The sequence below is a fragment of the Myxine glutinosa genome, chromosome 4 (assembly GCF_964187855.1).
Source record: "Myxine glutinosa chromosome 4, kmMyxGlut1.1, whole genome shotgun sequence".
NCBI classification, from domain to species: Eukaryota; Metazoa; Chordata; class Myxini; order Myxiniformes; family Myxinidae; genus Myxine; species Myxine glutinosa.
This window is the reverse complement of record NC_136264.1, coordinates 141,195,383-141,217,599: the sequence shown is the minus strand read 5'-3', so window position 1 is coordinate 141,217,599 and position 22,217 is coordinate 141,195,383. Positions and strand designations below refer to the sequence as shown.

Sequence of the window (22,217 nt, the reverse complement as noted above, 5' to 3'; positions counted from 1 at the left end):
GTGAGGGAGTTTGTTCCAGAGGCGGGAGAAAAGAGGAATGAAGGAGTGATGGTGAACAGAGAGTCTTGATTTTGGCAGTTTAACCATAAGGGGGTTGCAGGCAGATCTTGTGCGACCTGTAGGAATATTTGGGGGACAGAGCCCAGAGAGAGCTGGGGGGGCAAGGCCAGAGAGGAGTCGGTAGAAGATGGAAAGACCACCAACCTGCCTGCGGTGAGTGAGTGAGAGGCCCTTGGAGTTAGCTTCATCGCGGGAGATTCCAATGATTCTGAATGCTTTGGTTTCAACAGCGTGAAGACGAGCTAGGTGTGAGGCAGGAGCACCAGCCCAGAGGGGAGAGCAGTATTCCATTGAGCTGCGGATGAAAGCCTTGTATGTGGTGAGGAGCTCAGGTGTGCCAAGGAAGGACTTCGCACAACGGAGGATGCCCAGTCGGCGACTGGCTTTGGAGGCCAGATTTGAAATGTGGTTTTCCCAGGAAAGATCATGGCAGATAGTGAGACCCAAAAGCTTGAGTGACAGAACTTCTTGGAGAGGATTATTCAGAAAGTGGATGGGAGGGTTGTCCAGTCGGTCTGTTCGGAGAGACATCGTAAGAGTGTGAGATTTGTCAGGATTGAAAGACATGTTCCACTTGTTTGCCCAGTCTGTGATTTTGTCCAGGTCTGCAGAGAGTGAGGAGGCTGCAGACTGCCGATCTGAGGGATGAAGAATGGAGCGACAGAGAGGAGAGTCATCAGCAAAGAGATAGAGAGGATTTTCAAGAGAGTCAGAGAGATCATTGATGAAGACCAGAAAAAGCACAGGGCCCAGAACACTGCCTTGGGGAACTCCAGCCTGAACAGGAAGAGATGAGAGAAACCCATTCAGGGCCGCACATTGACTACGACTAGAGAGGAAGTCCGCCAGCCATGTGTGAAGATTTCCAAGGATACCAAAAGAGGAGAGTTTGGTGAGCAGAGCGGGGTGCCAGACCGTATCGAAGGCACGTGATATGTCAAGGGAGACAGCTCTAATTTCCTGTTTGGCATTGAGGACCTCCATCCATTGTTGAGAAAGCAGAAGCAGCATGTCCAGAGTAGAGTGACCAGGTCTGAAACCAAATTGATGATCAGAGATCAAGCCATTGGAGAAGAGGAAAGATTTCATATCTGAAGCAATGATGGATTCCATGACTTTGCTGATAATTGGGAGAAGGCTGATTGGTCTGTAGTTGCTGGGATCTGTTTTTGCACCTTTTTGTGCAGAGCAGTGATGTTGGCAGATTTCCAAGCAGATGGCAGATGACCTTGAGCAAAAGAGAGGGTGAAGAGAACAGAGAGAGGGAGTGAAAGAGCGGAAGAACAAGATTTTAGGACCCGTGGGCTGATGCCGTCAGGTCCAGTTGCAGAATCAGTGTCGAGGGTTGCCAGAAACTTTTCCACCTTGTCAGGAGGAAAGGACACAGAGTCCAGGAGCAGCTGGGTACGACTGGGTACGGTGGGTACAGAGAGGGATGGGTTTGGGACACAAGATTTAGAGGCAAACACAGAGTTGAGGCATTCAGCATTTTCACGTGCGGAGTCAGCTGTGTCGCCATTTGAGGTGAGGGAGGGGATGGAGGGGGAACAAACACCAGAAACAGATTTGACCAGATGCCACCAGGATTTGGAAGAGGGAGACAAATAAGAGAGTTCTGTCCTGAGAACAGAGTGATATTGTTTCCTGGCTCTCCTGAGGGTGGACACACACTTGTTTCGGGCTTTGTGAAGGGAAATGAGATTTCCTTCCGTTGGATTTGCTTTCCAAGAGACAAAAGCAAGTTGTTTCTAGGCAATAGCCTCACCACAAGATTCCGTGTACCATGGACGGGAGGAAGGGTATGACAACTGAAGACGAGATGGGATAAATCTGTGCATGAGAGAGAGCAATTTACTTTGGAAGAATTCCCAGGATGAGTTGATGTCAGAGGCGGTAGAGATGGGAGACCAGTCCAGATGATTGATGGCTGCTTGAAGACCGTGCCAGTTGGCCTGAGTGAAATGCCAGACTCGCCGACGCTGAGGAGGCTCTCTGAGAATGGTCAGAGAGATGTCCACTTTAACAAGCACATGATCAGATGAGCCGTTTGGAGCAGAAGAAGGGCAGCAGACATTTTCAGGGAAGTTAGTCATAACCAAGTCCAGAAGAGAAGATGCTCCGTTGACTGAAATCCGGGTCGCGAAATTGACAGATTGTGTCAGTCCCAGTGAGTCACAGAAGTCCTTTGCTGAAGAGCCATGGCTGGTGAGAGAGGTACCCACACCCAGCCAACTGGCATGGTGACAGTTGAAATCACCACATATGAGGAAGAGAGAGTTGGGATGGGTGGATAGAAGTTGGTCCATATTCTCAGACAGCGAGATGTAGATGGAGTCATCACTGTTTGGTGGACGGTACAACACACATATGAACAAAAGGTGGGAGCGAAGGGGAAGCCGTAGCCAAAGGTATTCCTGGGGGTGAGGTGGAGAGAGGGCATTGCAGGGCGAGTGAGGAAGAGAGTTTTTTATAAAGATAGCAACCCCCCCTCCAGGATGAGGCTCAGGTCTATCATACCGGAGGAGGGAGTAACCTGGGAGAGATACCAAGGAATCAGAGACATCATGAAAGAGGAAAGTTTCTGTTAAGCAGATCACGTCTGGTTTGTCAGAAGCAACCTGTATGGAGAGATCAGTCAAGTTTGAGCGAAGGCCCCGGATGTTTGAGGTCCATACTGTTAAAGAAGAGGAAGGGGGAGCATCGGATACAGAACAAGGGGGGGGGGGGGAGCGGTAGGGTAAGATGTGGAAGAGGAGGAAGAGGTAGGGAGAGCTGTTGAAGGTGTGTCAGAGATTTCAGAATAGCTTGGAGAAAGGGAAGAATGGGGCGGACAAAAGGTTTGATGGTGATTGGGTGAGGTGCAGTGAGGTGTTATTTGAGGAGGGGGAAGAGTGAGGCAGAAGGTTGAGGGAGATGAAGGTGAAAGTTGGAAGGGGGAAGAAGCGGGGAGGACGCTTTGAGGAGGAGCGGTGAGAGGGGAGTCTAGGAGGGGAGGAGTGAGGGAAGGTCTCGGAGGGGAGGGGTGTGGGGGGAGTTTAGGAGGGAAGGGGCAAGGGGGGAGATCTGAAAGGGATGGGTGATGGGTAAGATTTGGAGGGGAGGGGCAAGGGGGAAGATTTGAAAGGGATGGGTGATGGGGAAGATTAGGAGGGGAGGGGCAAGGGGGAATATTTGAAAGAGATGGGTGATGGGGAATATTTGGAGGGGAGGGGCAAGGGGGTGGATTTGAAGGGGAGGGGTGATGGGCAGGTTTTGAAGGGGAGGGGTGATGGGGAAGTTTTTGAGGGAAGAGGTGATGGGGAAGTTTTGGAGGGAAGGGGTGATGGGGAAGATTTGGAGGGGAGGGGTGACATTGGATTTTGAAAAATGTACGATTAATGGGAAACGAACATTTCTTGCAAAATGAGTTTCTTGAGACCTTCGAGTCAAAAATACGTTTGAGGACGCTGAAGGAGGGGTGGAGTTCTGGAGAGTTTAGGGAATGTATGAAAGAGGCACTGTAACTGTAAGAGATGGAATTTTTTTTTGGAATGAATAGATTTGGTGAGCAAGTCGAAAGCATCCTTTTATAGAAGAAGAAGAAAAAGGTGTTGTAGTATATGACAGAATACAGTTCTTCAGGGGACAGTTGAAACATTTTTTGACGACGTGAACACGTGATCACGAACAACGTGGTCGAAGAACCAACGAACAAATAAGAACGAACAACAGATAAGAACAGAGAAGGGAATCTTTTTTTTTTTTTTTTTTTTTTGAGTTGAGATGAAAACAGAGACAGAAACGTGAAACGTGAAAAATAGAGACCGAAAGTAATTGCGAGCGCAATCAAAGAACCGCTGAGACAGAAACAAAGCCTCAAGCCAAGGTCAGACACGGTAGCCTACTCGTACTACACTAGGCGTCAGAATACGCGACACGAACTAACCGACGATTCTGTACACAGGTATGAAAAACCAACACCAAGAATACTATTAAAGACACACCAATAGTTACACACACCGAAAGAAAGATACAGTTTCGACAAAAACACAATTGTGAAAAATTACTTAACTTCGAAAGCGTGCGCGCATGGACAGCTTTGAAGAGACGTGACGTGACGTGACGAGAAGAGACGTGAAGAGACTTTGAAGAGATTTAAAACGTTAGACAAGAGGTCGATGTTCGGGGAAGTTAGGGGGAGAAGAGAAAATCTAAGAAATAAGCAATACAGCGAAGGAAAGAACTTAAATTCACAGAACACCTATGGGGGTAGGGAAGCCGAGAGAAACCAGGCCGCGCACACGGTGGGACAGAAAACGATTAAATTATACAAAAGTTTGCAAGAATTGCAAATCAACACATTTCCAACTGGAAAACACCCTGCAACACATAACACATGCACAATAAAAAACGAGTAGAAATTGACGAAGACACGAATGGAAAAAATACTATAACTTTTGCTGCAGTGCAGAGGTCGAAGACGCTTCCTTGCTCCAGGGACCGGAAACGGAAGAACAAGGTTGAGTAACAACATGGCGCCTATTGTTAAGTTCGCCAAACTCAAGCATTCTATGGCTCTGGTTTGAGTGCACTGTGTGTGGTCGAAGCCCTGAGCATGTGACAATATTAAAGTTGAAATGCAACTCCTGGCCTAGTGCAGTCTGAAAAGACATTGTCTTCACAGATGAGAGGGAATCAATCCATGGATGTGTTTCTGGCACGTTGGCTGTCATCTTCATCGAGATGTTTTTTTAAGAAAAAAGTTTAAAAGAAACAACAAAACTAAGAACATGCACTGTACACCAAGGACCAAAGTACTGTACATGGTCAAACAATGCTTGTCAATGTAATGCACATGCCCCTTGGTCCTCAGGCTAAAGCTCTGGAAGATTTCAAAGTTAAACTGCAACTTCTGCTGTGTGTTTATGCATACATATACACCAGTACATTGTTGTAGATCTGCCGCCAGCCTTCTCCCCTTACTAAGGGGGGATTAGTCCCCTTGTCTTTGACTGGCCTGGCGTGACCCGGGACCTATGACGTCCCTTCCGGACAGCGCGAAATAGGGTATTAGGACCAAATTCGCTATTACCTAAATACTCGCGCTGCCCTGGAAGCGTGGGAATAAGCACCGCACGAACCACGTGTGTTGGTGAGACGCCGAGCGGTTGCGTACACGTGATTCGCGCTATTATGATGATGGAACCCGATTCAAGCGGTTCTTATTCGTACCACGCTTAGTCAATGGCGAAATCACAAAGGCGATCGAATTGGAAAGGAAGAACAGAATTTATTTACACTATACACAATGATTCAAGAAAAAGGGGACACAGAGCAGCCTTATACAGTCTTACTTAATACCCAGGACAAACGGGCCCGTCTCACACACACACTCACACGGGGGTTGCTGATGAGCGGGTTGATGTCCACCAGCGCGTCCAGGGATGGCTTCCGTGCAGCTCTCTCTCCGGTCCCCGGCACGTCCCTTGGAGTAGGTGAAGGCAGGAGCTCTCCGCATGTCGTCTAAACGGAGCGAGTTATCACAGGGCGAATTGGTCGGGAGCGAAATTTGACGCGGCTGGCGGTTATTCACTTGCGGCTATGGCCGCGCTTACTCGCGTGGGTGAAAAGTGCAATAAGCGTTAGCGGCGCGTCTGGTCCTTCTCGTCCTTCTTCCCCTGGGCGCGCACGTTATACTGCGAGGTTATAGTTCACAATGACGTCTCCACTGAACAAGTCCTTCTGATCCTCTTGCATCAAAGTCCTGCTGATAAATCCTCTTATCTCTCTCTCTCTCCTTTGCGAGTCCCTGCGTGCGAGCAAACCCCCTCAAGTCCTTGCGTGCGAGCAGACCCCCTCAAGTCCTCCCGCGCTAGTGATGCAAGTCAAGTCCTCTTCAAGGGCGTTGCGCAGTGACTTATATAGGCCCGCCCCACGAACATTCTCGAACTCACCAGACGCGCCTCACAACGCCCTCTCACGCCATGCCGCTAGAGCCCTGATTGGCTGGTGGCTCTTACCGCCTCCCGCTGCAGCTCCCCGACCTCAACGCATGCCCCACTCTTTTTAGGCCTACCTCGTGTTACTCGACTAGTGGGCAGCCAATGCTTAACAAACTGGATCGAGGCTAGGGTGGCTGGGAAATCGGTGGCAAGTAAAGCCTATTTTCTGTCTTTACACAACGCAGGCACTAAGAGGGGAAATGGCCTATTCTTACACATACTAAGACATAACTATACTACAAATGGGCCTATGTTGCTCGTGTGACTAACTATGGGGGGCAACCCTTTAACCTTTAATGACTTCAATGTGCCAATCTCAAAACCGTAGCAATATCATAATAACTTTATATACATTATGACTCTATCTTACTGAGGGAACTGTTGTTTTCCTCGTCTTCTGAATGAGTGATGCCAAATAAATGCAAGCCACCAACAGGCATGTTTTCTCGAAGACAATCTGTAAGAAGTTTGTCCAAAGTGTTCACATCTCCAGGTGTAATTTGGAAAGCCTGGGAAAGAGAAGTCAACAATTATCTTTCAAAATCACTGTGAATTGTCTGCAGAGAATATACTCGCGTGTATATATATACTAGGGCATGCCCGTACTATATCTATATCTAAAATTATATCCCCCCCTCTATTTACATGAAATGGTTTGGTCCATGAAATGTTTTGGTCCATTCGCAACGCCAAAGCGAACGGCGAACGCTTTACATGAAATGGTTTGGTGCATGAAATGTTTTGGTCCATTCGCAACGCCAAAGCGAACGGCGAACGGCTTGCGAGTACAGTGACAATCCCCCCGGGGTTTTTATTAGTTTTAAAACATAGTTTAACGCCAACATAGCGCCAACATAGTTTGCAAACGTGAAATAAATGAATACGCTCTCAAATGTGCCATCCGAGGCAGAGTGTGTCCGCCACGTTCGGCACACGCGATAGCTCGCTGCTCTCTGATTGGTTGAATCGTTTTTTGGACATAGCTCGGTAAGTAATTGTCCGATTAATATGAAACCTTGAAAAGGCACATCCTCGGGTCCCCAGCAATATACCTGGCAAGTTTAAAGTATATCGGACCCGTGGTTGTCGAGAAACAGCGGTCACAGACAAACAAACGTACAAACGTACAAACAAACACACAGAGATTACTGGAATTATAGATAGATAAGATATATATATATACACAAAGAATTAAGTTAAGCACCCCTACACAACGAATTAAGGTAAGCACCCCCTAATATATATTCTTTGTGTATATGTATACATTGGCATATATTCTAAGGTATGTGAGATCAAATAATGATTGGTATGACATTAGCAATTATCCATTGATGAAATTGAGTGATCAAAGTGAAAAAAAGTGATTGGTTGAGTCAGTGATCCGATCACGTGGGTCCTACACACGTTATTGACGCAAAGATCGCTAGAGGTCTTCTCAGAACAATGACTGTACGTTAGAAAACATAAACGTCATCCACACTGTCCGTGATGGACCTATAGCTCCATACTTACATTGAGGTGAAAATATGCCTAAAATTCCCAAAAAATTTCACCTTAAATTATTCAGAATAACATATTGAAAACGGCATGATTGTTATGTTTTTATGTGACCATAATATCACTTCTCCAGAAAATATAGCAATATCATGGGTATATTACACTGTTTTGACGACAACAAACTTGTAATGTGCGAGGTTGTAAAAAAACGGGGGGGGTGCTTAACTTAATTCTTTGTGTATATATATATATATATATATATATATATATATATATATATATATATATATATATATAGATATATATATATATATATATATATATATATATATATATATATATATATATCTGTGCAGCATCTGTGCTGTGTTGTGTTGTCCTGTGTTGTCACTGAAATACTTTCTCAAACTTTTGTGAAATCGTACCAAACTTCTGGAATGCACATATCTCTCCCGTCGGTATGTCCTAAGGGTATTTATTTTGAAAAAATTTCCAATTTTTTTTATTTTTGTTTGGAATTTTTTGGGGAAAAATTTTTTTTTTCAACTTCAATCGTTTATAAAATGTGATATCACGTATATTACAAATACATTTGTGCAAAATAATTGTTTGAATTATGATTGGTTTAAACCATGACAAAACGGCAACTCGGGTACAGACATTTATCTATATATCTACACATCTGGGCAGTGTCTGTGTTCTCACTTAACGACTCCCTCAAACTTTTGTTTCCGTGGTTGTGAAGTCTTTTTAATAACGTTGTGGTGGTTTTGAATCACGTGGTGGTGAGGTGTTTTGAATTACGTGGTGGTGAGGTGTTTTGAATTACGTGGTGGTGAGGTGTAATCGTCCCAAACTTCCAGTCTGCACCTACCCCTCCCCTATGTATGTGCAGAGGGGTTCTTTCTTGAAAAAAAAAACATTCAACCTAAATCTTCAACCTAAATTGCCTATAAAAATGTAATATCACAAACATAACAAATACATTTGTGCAAAGTAATTCTTTGTATTATGATTGGTGAAAATCATGACAACACAGCAACTCAGGTACAGTCATTAGCCTCAGCTAAAATAAGCCCGTTCCTCAGTATCGATGCTTGGTGAGGCGAGTGCAGCGAGCCGAGCCAAGCTAGTATATATAATATATATATATATATATATATATATATATATATATATATATATATATATATACACATGTACTAGCAAGGATACCCGTCTAAGACGGGTGCAAATTGAAAGTATTCTTAAAATTCATTAATCAAAGGTGAACGCTCTGACTATATCCGACAATGCCTAAGATTGGGGGTATTAATATCAGAAAATTTTCAGCCAAACAGACCTAAAACATGAAAAAAAAATTTGTACATACATTTTGTATAAAATATATTCTATAATTTATATAAAATATAAACACTAAACAGCATTATTCTCTTTCGACTGGATGGGAAGATAGTCGGCCTAGAAGCACCGATTCTGGAGATTCGCCTGTTTTGATAAAAAAGTTTTTCCAACATAACGTTTTTTACAAACTATGAAAGAGCATCTGGTCCAATATGTGCCTTATACAAAAAATATAGTCACAACTTAAAGCGTTCGTCATATGTGCCCTAGAGTGCCTCGGGGTAAACCACATTGCGTGTCTGATTGTTGGGTGCCAGGATGGTGAGTTTTACTGCACTGCCGGTCCGAGAGGCAGCCACATACAGCTGACCGTGTGAGAAGCCGGGGACAGAGAGGTTGACCCCTATTGTCTTGTACGTCTGACCTTGAGCCTTGTTGATGATCATCGCAAAGCATGGCTTGCAGGGAAACTGGAGTCTCCGAAACTGGAACGGCAGCTCAGAGTCTGACGGAATGAGCGGGATCCTCGGCAGAAGGATGACCTCTCCTTTGTATGGTTCACAGGAGATGGTGGCCTCGATGACATTGGCATGTAGGCGAGTTATGATGCAGCATGTACCATTGGTGGTCTTGGGTGGTTCCATGTTTCGCAGGATCATGATGGGCACACCGAGTTTCAACTTGAGGAGGTGTGGTGGCATTCCTGACAGCTCGAGAGAATTGAGAAGCTCAACAGGGTAAATGACTGCCTCCTCGTCACAGATGGCACAATCCACAGACTTGTAGATCCTCTCATCGCCGGGAAACTCTCCCATGAGCCAGTTGTTGAGCTGGTTGACATTGGTGTTCAGCGGAGAAAGAATTGCACGCTCAGCCAGCCATTCGGACCGGACTCCATTTGTGGTCAAGCAAGGGTGGACTTCAGCCTTCAGCTCCTCCATTGTGGAGACGACCTTGTCTATTTCAGGAGGAATCTCGATCGTGTCTGGTTCGGCCGAAAATGGTATCAGTCCATTGCCAATTTCCAGCTTAGAAAAGTCAGTGGCCCCTTCATCACCAGACAGGTGAGCTTGCATGTTGGTGGTCAGGTGCTTGACAGTCACATGGCGCCACAGGTGGGACGTCTTCAGGCTGGCGTTGACAATGTTGGATCTGGTACCACTCTTGACCACTGGGAGGATCTGTCGGAAGTCTCCGCAGAGCAGTGTGGGAATTCCTCCCATAGGTTTCTTTACTCCTGTGATGTCCTGTAGTGTGCGGTCTACAGCTTCATAGGCTGACTTGTGAGTCATCGGGGCCTCATCCACAATGATGACAGCAGCATCCTTAATGACCTTGGCCAATGCTGTTCCACGCTTGATGCTGCATGTTGGCTGCTCTTTGAAGTGCGTGTCGAGTGGGATCTTGAAGGTGCTGTGCAGCGTTCGTCCTCCCTGGAGCAGTGTTGCGGCAATTCCACTGGACGCAGTAGCAAGAGCAATCTTGCCCCGTGAGCGAATTTTCTTCAGAATCGTGTTGATGACGAAGCTCTTTCCTGTGCCACCTGGTGCATCTAGAAAGATGATGTTGCTGCTCTTGTTGCCATTTTTGATGTTACCTTGCTGCACCAGTTCAAGGACTGCATTGTAGACCTCACGCTGGTCATCTGTCATTTGCCGTTGGAGATCATCAGCTTGGACAGCCAACTGCTCTTGGTTGTAGTCGACTTCCCTGAAGTATTCTCTCTCAAGCCTATATTCTGTGCTCCTCTCTGGGGTAGGTAGGTCATACGAACTGAGATGACGACCGCCCATTATGATCACCTTGTCTTCGAGAGAGCAAAGCGCAAGGTTGTAGATGTGCTTGTTGTAGTCAGCAGCGGGATTGTCAACATTGCGACGGTGCTGAAATAGGTAGTCTTCAGAAAGGATTTCACGGAACTTATCCCATAGCGTGCGTGGATTGCTAGGAAAACATGTGGTAAGGATGACTGCCATGAGACTCCGGAGGTTTGGTGCAGACTGGCTGATGCTTGCCTCATCCATAGCAAGGTGGAGGTGCTGGTCGTTTTCCAGGAGTCCCAATGCGAGACAGGCTTCACGGAAGGACAACTCTTGACCATCCACTGTCCTTAGAGCAGCGAAAGAGGATGGGCCACATACTTCAGTCAGAAGAAGTCGAACGTAGTAACAGTCTCCCTGTCTCGGACTGATGCTGTAGATGCGGCCAATTGCCGGAGTCTTCCGTATTGCATGTGGTCCTTCGACCACCACTTCTCCCCGCTTGCGGTGGGTCCACTTCTTGTGCGTCTTGTCCCACGTGTAGTACTCGGGCACCTCGTGGTATTTGAGGGTCTTGGCAAAATCGTCATGATTGCAGAGGTCGAAGAAGGCAGTCAGCGTAGTGGCTGGTGGTGGTCGCTCTGCCCTCTGTATGGCATTGTCCATATTGAAGTAGACTCGCTGGCCATTCTCGAGGTGGACAGCTAGGCCAATGACTGGAGGGAAAAGCTCGGAAATTGGGTGCTCTAGGATCCTCCAGACTGCCTCGCTGCTCCCAACGTAACGTGCATTCTGGAACCTAGCTACCTCATCCACTTGACGATTTCCGGCCTCCTCATTGGCTCGCTGCAGTTCAAACACTGCCTGATCGGTCCCCTTGGTGACATACTTTGTGATATATTTGATGCTCTTGATGCAGGAGCATATCTCAACATTGATGTGCCAGTTGAATTGGCGGAGGAGGAACGGGTTGTAGGGTACCACCCACTGATTGGTGACTACCTGCACCACCCGTTTTCCCTGCTGGCGCATCTTGATCTCCCCAGTGTAACCACCATCTTCTGGCTTCAGACGTCGGTATGTGGGGTAGCTGTCATTTCCTTGCTCAGTGCTCTGGAGGAATGGCTTTGGGAAATCTTTTGAACACTTCCGGTCCTTCATGCAAGGGCTGTTCTGGTTGAGGTTTCCGCATGGACCATGGATCATATGTGCCATAACCATCATGTGCAGCTCAGGATCTTGTTCCTTGTCGGGAATCTCAGCACTGATGACCATATCAATTTTTTCGGGCTTGACTTTGTCCTCTGGAGCTACCCATATGAGGATGTGGGCATGAAGAAGACCACGCTTCTGGTACTCAATGGTGTACACTGTACAGGAAGGCTCTCATCGTCCCAAAAGCTCTCTTCTTTAGTAGCTCCATGAGCTTCTTGTGCTTTTGTCGAAAGACACCGGCAATGATGTCTGGCCGATCATGAGCTTCTTGTCCTGGCAAGAGGTTTTGCTGGACCTCGACCCATTTGGGGTTTTGTTTACCATTGTTATAAAGAAGTCCGGCCTCCCCATGCAACGCACATAGGCCGTGGCATCACTCTGCCTCTCGTGCATCCACCTCGGCCCACGTGTGTACGTCGCTGGAAGGACCACCCTTTGCCCAACATTGCGAGGGTCACCATCGCTGGCCATGAGACTGTCACGGAGGTTGCCGTAGTTATCAGCAAGTAAGGTCTTTTGCTCCCGGCAGATAAAGCCCAGTCGCTCTGCCTCGATTTTAGAATATACATCTACCAGAAACTGCTGAAAGAGTCGGCGCATCTGCAGTATGTGATTTCCCTCTCTCACCATGATGTGGTAGCTGTAGTACTGCAGCTGTGTGAGTTTTTGTCCATCTTTTCCAGTGGCAGTCCTGGCCACCAGGTGAATAGTGCAGCCATCCGTTCCATATGGGAACACTATGGGGTACTGTAGTGCATCATAAGATGCATGCAGCTCACTTATCCTTTTGAGTGCCCCATCGCGAAGTTTAAGGACAATATTTCTGGGTTCTGTTGGCTCATTGTCCATTAAGATGGCGACGTCTGGTGCAGACTGGGCGTTGTAGTGGCGTGCATGCTCACCACGTGGTCGCTTGTTTTCGCGGATGATTATCTGGCGCTCTTCCGAGTTATCTCCTTCTGCAAGCATATCTCTTGCAGTCTTCAGCTCACGGACCAGATGGTTATTCTCATGGAACCACTTTGTGAGCATTTCAATGATGTGTGGTTTGAGGCCGCTGTGGTTCCTGGCAGTCAGCTCTTTGGCGTGTGAGTCGAGGAAGTAGACCTGTAAGAACTTTGGCTGACCTTCTTCAGGCGGGAGCAAGCTGCCAATGCGGTGGAACATTTGACCTTGGATACGGAAGCTCGGGTTCCAGCCCTGTACTTCAGCTTCCTTATGCCCGAAGCTCATCATCACAAAACTGCCATTATAAGTTCGAATGTTGTCAAGGAAGTGCTTGCTGAGGAGACCTTCGCCAGAGAGAAGTTCCTTCAGGAAGGGAGGAAGGGCAGGGAAAGGCTCAAGGACGACATTCCCATTGTTGCAGCACACACCTTTGGTCTCTCCTTCGAACTTGTAAGCAGAGCAGTGAGTGCAGACTTGGTCCATTCGGCCGATGTCTGTGTGAGTTGTTGGGTCAGCCGGGTCATACGTGAATGCCTCCCTTTTGTTCTTTGGTGTCCGGGCCCGAGCTCGTGCTTCTGCAGTGCGGTGACGGTTTGCCTCGTGTCTTGCATCACACTCTTCCTCAGTCTCATTTACTCGCAATTGTTGTTGCCGATGTGCCTTTTCATTAAGCCTGGTCGATCGCTCATCTTGTGTCTCATTTACTCGCTATTGTTGTTTCCGATGAGCCTGTTCATTAAGCCTGGTCGATCGCTCATCTTGTGTCTCATTTACTCGCTGTTGTTGCCGATGAGCCTGTTCATTAAGCCTGGTTGATCGCTCATCTTGTGTCTCATTTACTCGCTGTTGTTGTTGCCGATGAGCCCGTTCATTAAGCCTGGTCGATCGCCTATCTTGTGTCTCATTTACTCGCTGTTGTTGTTGCCGATGAGCCTGTTCATTGAGCCTGGTTGATCGCTCCTCTTCGATCTCCTGTTGTCTCTCAATCTGTTTTCGCTTAGCTGAAGCTGTCTTCGGACCAATGCAGCTCTTCCTTTTTCGGGGCATTTCGGAGATTTTGATCAGAAACTGCGTGGAATTAGGCCTGGGTCATCTAAAAGCAGAAAATCCTCATGAAAAGAGGAAAATAGAAAATCATGAAGTGAAATTTCATTGAGAAACTGCAGCATGTAAAATCAGAGAATCGAGAATCAGAAAAATCGATCAGAAACTGCGTGGAAGTCGGAAGTCATTGTCGTCAATTGAATGTAGCATTTATTTTTTATTCGCTGTCAAATGGCATTGGTCCCATGTCAATCGGATGAAGTTGAATAATTAACGTTACGCCTTTATGACGTCATAATTCCGAACCCAGAAGTCGGAAGTCATTGTCGTCAAATAAATGTAGCGTTCTGCTAAAAAAGCTTTTTGCTAAAGCTAAAAAAGCTACAAACTAAAATGCTTTCTCGTTTGCATTTATTTCCTTGTAGACATAGTTGTATTTTACTTCTGAGAAACTCACCTGGCACATAAAGGAGATTGGATTGGTCACTTTTCTGAGTAGATGCTCGAGTTCCTGCAGATCATCAGTAAAAGTGACGACTGTCTGTGTAAGCAAAGCCTCTCCTTGCCAGAGGCATAACCACACCTGTCCTGGTTTAACTGCTAATAAAATACACAAAAGGGATAAACAGTGTTAGTAGGGGTATAGAAGAAGGTAGGTGTTGTGGTTGTTGACATAATATGCATGGCAGTATGATGGATCTTCCATTACTGTATAAATATCAAGATTGGAAGACTAATACAACGGAAGGCAATCTCATTTCCTTTCACAACGCTCGGAACAAGTGTGTGTCTATGCTCAGGAGAGCCAGGAAGCACTATCTCTCTACTCTCAAAACAGAACTCTCAAACCTGTCTCCCTCTTCCAAATCCTGGTGGGGTCTGGTCAAATCGGTTTCTGGTGTTTGTTCCCCCTCCATCCCCTCCATTACCTCAAACGGCCACACAGCTGACTCCGCACGTGAAAAAGCTGAATTGCTAAACTATGTGTTTGCCTCAAAATCTTATGTCCCAAACCCGTCTCTCTCTCTGTATCCACCATACCCAGTCAAACCCAGCTGCTCCTGGACTCTGTGTCCTTCTCTCCTGACAAGGTGGAGAAGTTTCTGTCAATCCTCGACTCTGATTCTGCAACTGGACCTGACGGCATCAGCCCACGGGTCCTAAAATCCTGCTCTGCCACTCTATCTCACCCTCTCTCTGTTCTCCTCACCCTCTCCTTTGTTCAAGGTCATCTGCCATCAGCTAGGAAATCAGCCAACATTACCGCTTCACACAAAAAGGTGCCGAAACAGATATCCTTTCAACCACAGACCAATCACCCTGTTCCCAATCATCAGCAACGTCATGGAATCCATCATTGCTTCTGACATCAAATCCTTCCTTTTCTCCAATGGCTTGATCTCTGATCATCAATTTGGTTTCAGACCAGGTCATTCTACTCTGGACATGCTGCTTCTGCTGTCTCAACAATGGATGAAGGTCCTCAATACCAAATAGGAAATTAGAGATGTCTCCCTTGACATATCCTGTGCCTTCGATATGGTCTGGCACCCCGCTCTGCTCACCAAACTCTCCTCGTATGGTATCCATGGAAACCTCCAGGCATGGCTTGCAGACTTCCTCTCTGGTCGTAGTCAACGTGTGGCCATGAATGGGTTTCTCTCATCTCCCCTTCCTGTTAAGGCTGGAGTTCCCCAAGGCAGTGTTCTTGGCCCTGTGCTTTTTTTGGTCTTCATCAATGAACTCTCTGATGACTGATCTCTCTGACTACCTGATGATGCGTAGTCGAGATAGGGGGCACTTCCGGGACACAAAGGTGATCCGGGGGGAGGAGGCTGTTTCACAGCACCACTTGGTTGTCTGCGACATAAGGTTGAAAGGTGCGAGGAGAGCTCGGCGGGTGAAGTACCAACCGAGAATGAAGTTGTGGAGGTTGAAAGAGGTGACAGTGAGGGAGGCATTAAAAGTGAGGCTGAGTATGGTAGAGGATGATGTGGTTGAGCTTGAAAGTGGTTGGATGTCAATGAAAGATAGGCTGTTGGGAGCCGTTGGTGAGGTATGTGGATGAACAAAAGGACCGCCGAGGCACTCGGAAACATGGTGGTGGGATGATGAAGTTGGAAAGAAGATTGACGAGAAGAGGAAGAAGTTCAAGGAGTGGCAGAAGGCGAAGGGTACGGGGGCAGAAAAGGAAGAGCATGAAAGTTATAAGGCAGCGAAGAAGGCTGCAAAGAAAGAGGTAGCAAAGGCGCAGGAGGCATGTAGGAAAATGTTCGGAGAACGCTTGGATTTGGAAGAGGGTCAGAGAGCGGTATTCAGGATTGCAAAGCAGATAGCGAAAGAGAGGTGTGATGTTATGGGGGTGAGTTGCTTGAAGGATGAAGTGGGACAAATCGTTGTGGACCCAGATATAATTACAGGAAGATGGAAGAGATATATGGAAATACTGTTGAATGCAGAGAATGAATGGGATGGCAACATAGAGAGTAACCCAGTTTTAGGAACGGCAGAGAAGATAACCGAGAAGGAAGTTGAGGAAGCGATTAAAGCAATGAAGAGTAGAAAAGCGGGAGGGCCGACGGGAGTTGTGGGAGATATTTTGAAGGCAGCGGGACATTGGGGTGTGAAGAGAATGACAGAGATCTGCAATCTGGTGGTGAAAGAAGGCCGCATTCCAGTGAATTGGGAACTGAGTACCCTCATCCCTCTATACAAGGGGAAAGGTGACCCTCTGGACTGTGGTTCGTATCGAGCGATAAAGTTATTGGAGCATGGAATGAAGGTATTGGAAAGGGTGTTGGAGAGGAGGATAAGGAAAAAAGTGAAGATTGACGAAATGCAGTTTGGATTTATGCCAGGAAGAGGAACGACAGACACGCTTTTTATTGTGAGGCAGTTGCAGGAGAAGTACATGGAGAAGAGGAAGAAGTTGTTTCTTGGGTTTGTTGATCTGGAGAAAGCATTCGATAGGGTTCCACGTGAAGTAGTGACATGGGCATTGAGGAAGTTAGGAGTGGAGGAATGGTTGATCATAGTAGTGATGGCAATGTACAAAAGAGCACGCACAGCTGTAAGGACGAAGGACGGGAACAGTGGTGAGTTTGAGGTGAAGGTGGGAGTGCATCAGGAGTCGGTACTAAGTCCACTACTATTTGTAGCTGTGATGGAGGTGCTGGCTCGGAACGTAAAGGAGGGTTTACCGTGGGAGTTGTTGTATGCAGATGATCTGGTGTTGATTGCAGAAAGTATGGATGGACTGAAAGAGAAGATGAACAAGTGAGAGGAATGTATGGAGACGAAAGGTCTGAAGGTGAATATCGGAAAAACAAAGGTGACGGCAAGTGGTAAAGCATGTGATGAGGTGGAAAGAACTGGGAAGTGGCCATGTGCTATGTGCAGGAAGGGTGTCGGAGTGAACTCAATTCAATGTACAATGTGCGCTGAGAGGGTTCATCAAAAATGTAGTGGTTTGAGAGGGTCATTAACCAGTGTGGCAGCTACATTCACGTGTAAGGTGTGCACAGAGGGAGCTGCAGATGGAGGAAATGTTGAGTTGGATCTTGGAGATGGCATGAAGCTGGAAGGTGTGAAAACATTTTGTTACCTAGGAGACATGCTGAATGGAGAAGGTGGATCAGATTCGGCAACGGTTGCTAGAGTGAGATGTGCATGGAAGACGTTTCGGGAACTGAGTGGCGTGCTGACGAGGAGGGGGGTGTCGTTGAAGCTGAAGGGAAGGTGTATGCTGCATGTGTGAGAAGTGTTTTGATTTATGGGAGCGAGACGTGGGTAATAAACGTAGAGCAGCAACGAAGGCTGGAAAGGGTGGAAATGCGAATGGTTCGGTGGATGTGTGAAGTATCGTTGAGAGAGAGGAAGCTAAATGATGAATTGCGAAAGATGATAGGGAATAGAGCCTGTGATGGATGCTGTGAAGAGCAACAGGTTGAGATGATTTGGTCATGTGTTGAGGAAGGATGAAAGTGACTGGTTGAGAAGAGTGATGGAAATGAATGTGGAAGGAAGTAGAGGATGGGGAAGACCGAGAAAGACTTGGCTAAAAATGGTCGAAGAAGAAATGTGGGCAAGAGGGTTAACAAGGGGAGATGCAGAAAACAGGGCATAATGGAGAAGATTGTCATGGGGACCGCAAGGCTAACCCCCGCTCTAGTAGGGAAAATGGCCTTTAAAATGCATGTTGTTGTTGTATCAATGATCTCTCTGACTCTCTTGAAAATCCTCTCTATCTCTTTGCTGATGACTCTACTCTCTGCTGCTCCATTCCTCATTCCTCAGATCGGCAGTCTGCAGCCTCTTCACTCTCAGCAGACCTGGACAAAATCACAGACTGGTCAAACAAGTGGAACATGTCTTTCAATCCTGACAAATCTCACACTCTTACTGTCTCTCCGAAAAGACTGACTGGACAACCCTCCCATCTATTTTCTCAATAGTCCTCTCGAAGAAATTCTGTCACTCAAGCTTTTGGGTCTCACTATCTGCCATGATCTTTTCTGGGAAAACCACATTTCCAAGCTGGCCTCCAAAGCGAGTTGCCGACTGGGCATCCTCCGTCGTGCGAAGTCCTTTCTGGACACTTCTGAGCTCCTCACCACATACAGTCACGTGAAAAAGTAAGTACACCCCATGTAAAGTTTTGACTTTTTCAACATATTTCAACATACAGCTATTTGATCTTCATTTCAACAATATTGATAGATAAAGGTGATATAATATAACAAATATCATGCAACATTTACATTTTGTAGTTCATTGTATAATTAGATAAACCTAAATGCAAATTTCGCATGTGGAAAAAGTAAGTACACCCCTACATTTATCACTACTTCAAATACCTAAAATTAGAATCAGGTGCACCAGCTCAGGTGCAAATGATTAGAACATCGTTAGAGAGGATCTTGGAGGAACCTGTGATATTTAAACCTCAGATATTTAGTTTGGTTTGCTCTTTGTTGTTGAAGTGTGCGGCGTCACCATGCCTAGATCAAAAGAGCTCTCTGAGGCCTTCAGAAAGAAGGTTATAGATGCCTATGAGTCTGCGAAGGGATTTAAAAAGATCTCCCAACAATTTGAAATGAATCATTCGACTGTAACTAAACAATCACGAGATTGCAGAAGATTCCAAACAACTGCCAACTTGTTCAGGCCACGCCGCCCCAGCAAGTTCAGCCCAAAGCAGACCACAAGATGCTGAAAGAAGTCTCTAAGAACCCCAGAATGTCATCACGGGACCTACAGGTAGCTCTTGCCACTGTTGATGTCAAAGTGCACGAGTCTACCATTAGAAAGAGGCTGCACAAATTTGATCTACATGGGAGGTGTGCCAGGAGAAAACCTTTGCTGTCCAGAAAGAACATCAGGGCAAGACTAAAGTTTGCCAATGAACACCTTGGCAAAGACCAGCACTTCTGGAACAATGTGCTCTGGACAGATGAGTCAAAGGTAAAGCTATTTGGCCACAGTACCAGAAGACATGTTTGGCGAAAACCAATGACAGCATTTGACCACAAGAACCTGATACCAACTGTAAAGCATGGTGGTGGAAATATTATGGTTTGGGGCAGCTTTGCTGCATCAGGGCCTGGGCAGCTCACCATCATAGAATCCACTATGAATTCTTCATTGTACGAGAGGGTGCTTGAGGATAATGTGAGGCCATCTGTCGGAAGGTTGAAGCTCAACCGAAGGTGGACCTTGCAACATGACAATAACCCTAAACATACCTGTAAATCCACCAAGGAATGGCTGAAAAGAAAGAAATGGAGGGTTCTGGAATGGCCAAGTCAAAGCCCGGATCTAAATCCCATCGAGATGTTGTGGGGGGATTTGAAACGAGCTGTGCATGCAAGAAACCCCTCAAACATTGCACAGCTGAAAGAATTCTGCATGGAAGAGTGGACAAAAATTTCTCCCAGTCTATATCAGAGACTGGTAGACAGTTATAAAAAAAAACTCCTACTTGAGGTTGTTTCTGCCAAAGGGGGCAATACCACCTATTAGAGCCAAGGGTGTACTTACTTTTTCCACATGCGAAATTTGCATTTATGTTTATTTAAATTATACAATGGATGACAAAATGTAAATGTTTCATGATATTTGCTATATTATATCACCTTTATCTATCAATATTGTTGAAATGAAGATCAAATAGCTGTCTGTTGAAATATGTTGAAAAAGTCAAAACTTTACATGGGGTGTACTTACTTTTTCACGTGACTGTATGCCTATGTTTTGTGCTGCATTCAATCGTATAGCCCCAAAAGTACCAGACTATGCAAACTATATAATACCTGGTGCCGTAACATGAAGAGTATAATCATTCACTAATATCGGCTTTGACGTATGAGTTGTTTCGTCGTTTTCTGGCGTCCATGACAGCAGTAATGTTGTTTCCTCTTCAATCCTTGTCATCAGCAAAAGGTAAACCTCAATCTGGTAAAATCACAGTCAGTCTGCATTCAATTATAATAAAGGTTATTGCACCCTGTGAACATAAAACATTCACGATTTCTAACGGACAACCTAAAATTTTCACTTCTCAGGATTCCAGGCCAAAATCAAAACAGCGAAGTTCATAAAATGCACAAACCGACGACTGTTAAATTATCGTCAAACTAGTAAAAAGCTCGTCAAACTTGACGGGTTGGACCAGTTTATTCGACGCTGCAGCCTCATGCCCGTGCCAAAGTCTGAAGCCTCGGCCTAGTGTCAGGTGTGCTTATAATCTTCTTTATTTATTTATTAGACATCCTGAGGATGTAAATGAATGCACGTTGCGCATCATGTGCAGTTAATTTCACCTCAATGAGCCTTGCATTTATTGTTATTTTTAAAAGCACTTCTGTACACCGCCGTTGAGGCTCGGTTTGCAAGCCACCGTCTACATTTCCAATAGAAGAGATATAATTACTCGTTTATGGAAAATGTTTTTCGAGTTTGTTTTATTCTCAATGTTCGACGGTGGTGGACACACATTCGTGTTAAAATATTGGACTTTAAAATCCGACTCAAACCGTTCTTATGAAGGGGGACAGGCATCTGTACAAAGTACAAACACAACCAGACATTGTGTTTTATATTGTAGAGAGTGTGCATGTCTGTTGTATATCACTAACCCCAGGGCATATTTTTTCAGGAAGCACCAACATTGGCTGCACTTGACAAATGTCCGTCACTCCAGTGTTGTCATTCATCCACTCCGCATTCTCTGTGCTCGTGGACGTCGTTATCTCTTCTTCAGCTTCATTTGTATCAGTAGATGTACTGTCTGAGTGTGTGGAATCTTCTTCCTCATAAACACTGGATGCGGCTGCTTCATCTGTGGAATGGTGGGTTGGACATGTTAACATCTGTTTGAATTGTGAATAAATGTTAAAACTCGCTCAAAATAGAAACTGGGATCATATTAACTCCGTTACCAAGCAGCTTACTGTCGCTTGCCAAGCCAGCCGTTCCTTATCAAAGGTTTTGATGCGGTGTTTCTTTGAGTGCTAAAACCAGTTGGCGAGCACTCTACAATAAACTTTTTGTTCTTCCATGAGCCTTGTGTACGTATAAAAAACAAATACAAACTTGGTAACTGAACACACCAATGAAAGTGCTGGGGTGTGTACATTACCAATCAGCTAGTCCTATTGCCTAGTACATGTACTAGTCACTAGTGTATCTTTTATTAACTCGGTGTAACATTGAATGAGTCGATGTATTAATGCATTTTCATGTATTCGTGTTTTTGGGGGATGTGTCAAGTCTAAATATTTTTTGTGCCAAAAAAATCTTAATCCGCCTCTGATTGGCAGCACTCTCTATGTCCCATTTCAGCCTCCATTTGCTATCCTATCCCCACACCCCTTCGCTCTTCATGGTTACGCAATGCCTTGTTGGCCAATGTTGTGATTTGATGAATAACCTTTTCATATTTAATGATAAAACTATTTAAATGTTTGGTTCATGTGTTTAATTAAACTAGCAACGGTACCCGCCCTACGGGCGGGGCTTCAATTGGGAGGCCCAAATGAAAAGGTAAAATATCAGAAATTGAAGGCTTTTTTTATTTTAAACGATTCATATAAACATCCGTTAAATCATATCACACACAAATCATAAAAATCTAAACAATATTTGTAGAATTTCAATAAAAAGCCACATCACTGTTCATATCGGTAAATATGTAAATGTTCATATGTAAATGTTCATATGTAACTGTTCATATGTAAATATTATTCCATCATGTTTGGAAAAACTGGAAAATTGCAAAAATTGGAAATTGGGAAAATTGGAAAAAAAATTGGAAAAACAATATAGCCTATTTTACTCCAGGGGGTCCCAGGAATACCCACCCAAAATT

The 22,217-nt window shown here is 45.5% G+C and overlaps 1 protein-coding gene across 7 annotated transcripts in view; it reads right to left on the bottom strand.

Annotated features, from left to right (window-relative positions):
• LOC137425312 (phosphoinositide 3-kinase adapter protein 1) overlaps window positions 1-22,217 on the bottom strand; it is a 118,070-nt gene that overhangs the window by 59,554 nt on the left and 36,299 nt on the right. For 4 of the 7 annotated variants that reach the window (XM_078776527.1, XM_068113612.2, XM_078776525.1 and 1 more), the window contains 4 exons: window positions 20,986-21,188; window positions 20,161-20,302; window positions 14,307-14,449; window positions 6,412-6,550 (listed from right to left, as the gene is read on the bottom strand). In XM_078776527.1, the coding sequence (XP_078632653.1) occupies window positions 6,412-6,550; window positions 14,307-14,449; window positions 20,161-20,302; window positions 20,986-21,188 (627 nt within the window). Of the gene's footprint in view, window positions 1-5,436; window positions 5,563-6,411; window positions 6,551-14,306; window positions 14,450-20,160; window positions 20,303-20,985; window positions 21,189-22,217 lie in introns of all 7 variants that reach the window. The other 3 variants (XM_068113610.2, XM_068113608.2, XM_068113611.2) reach the window with 1 other exon arrangement.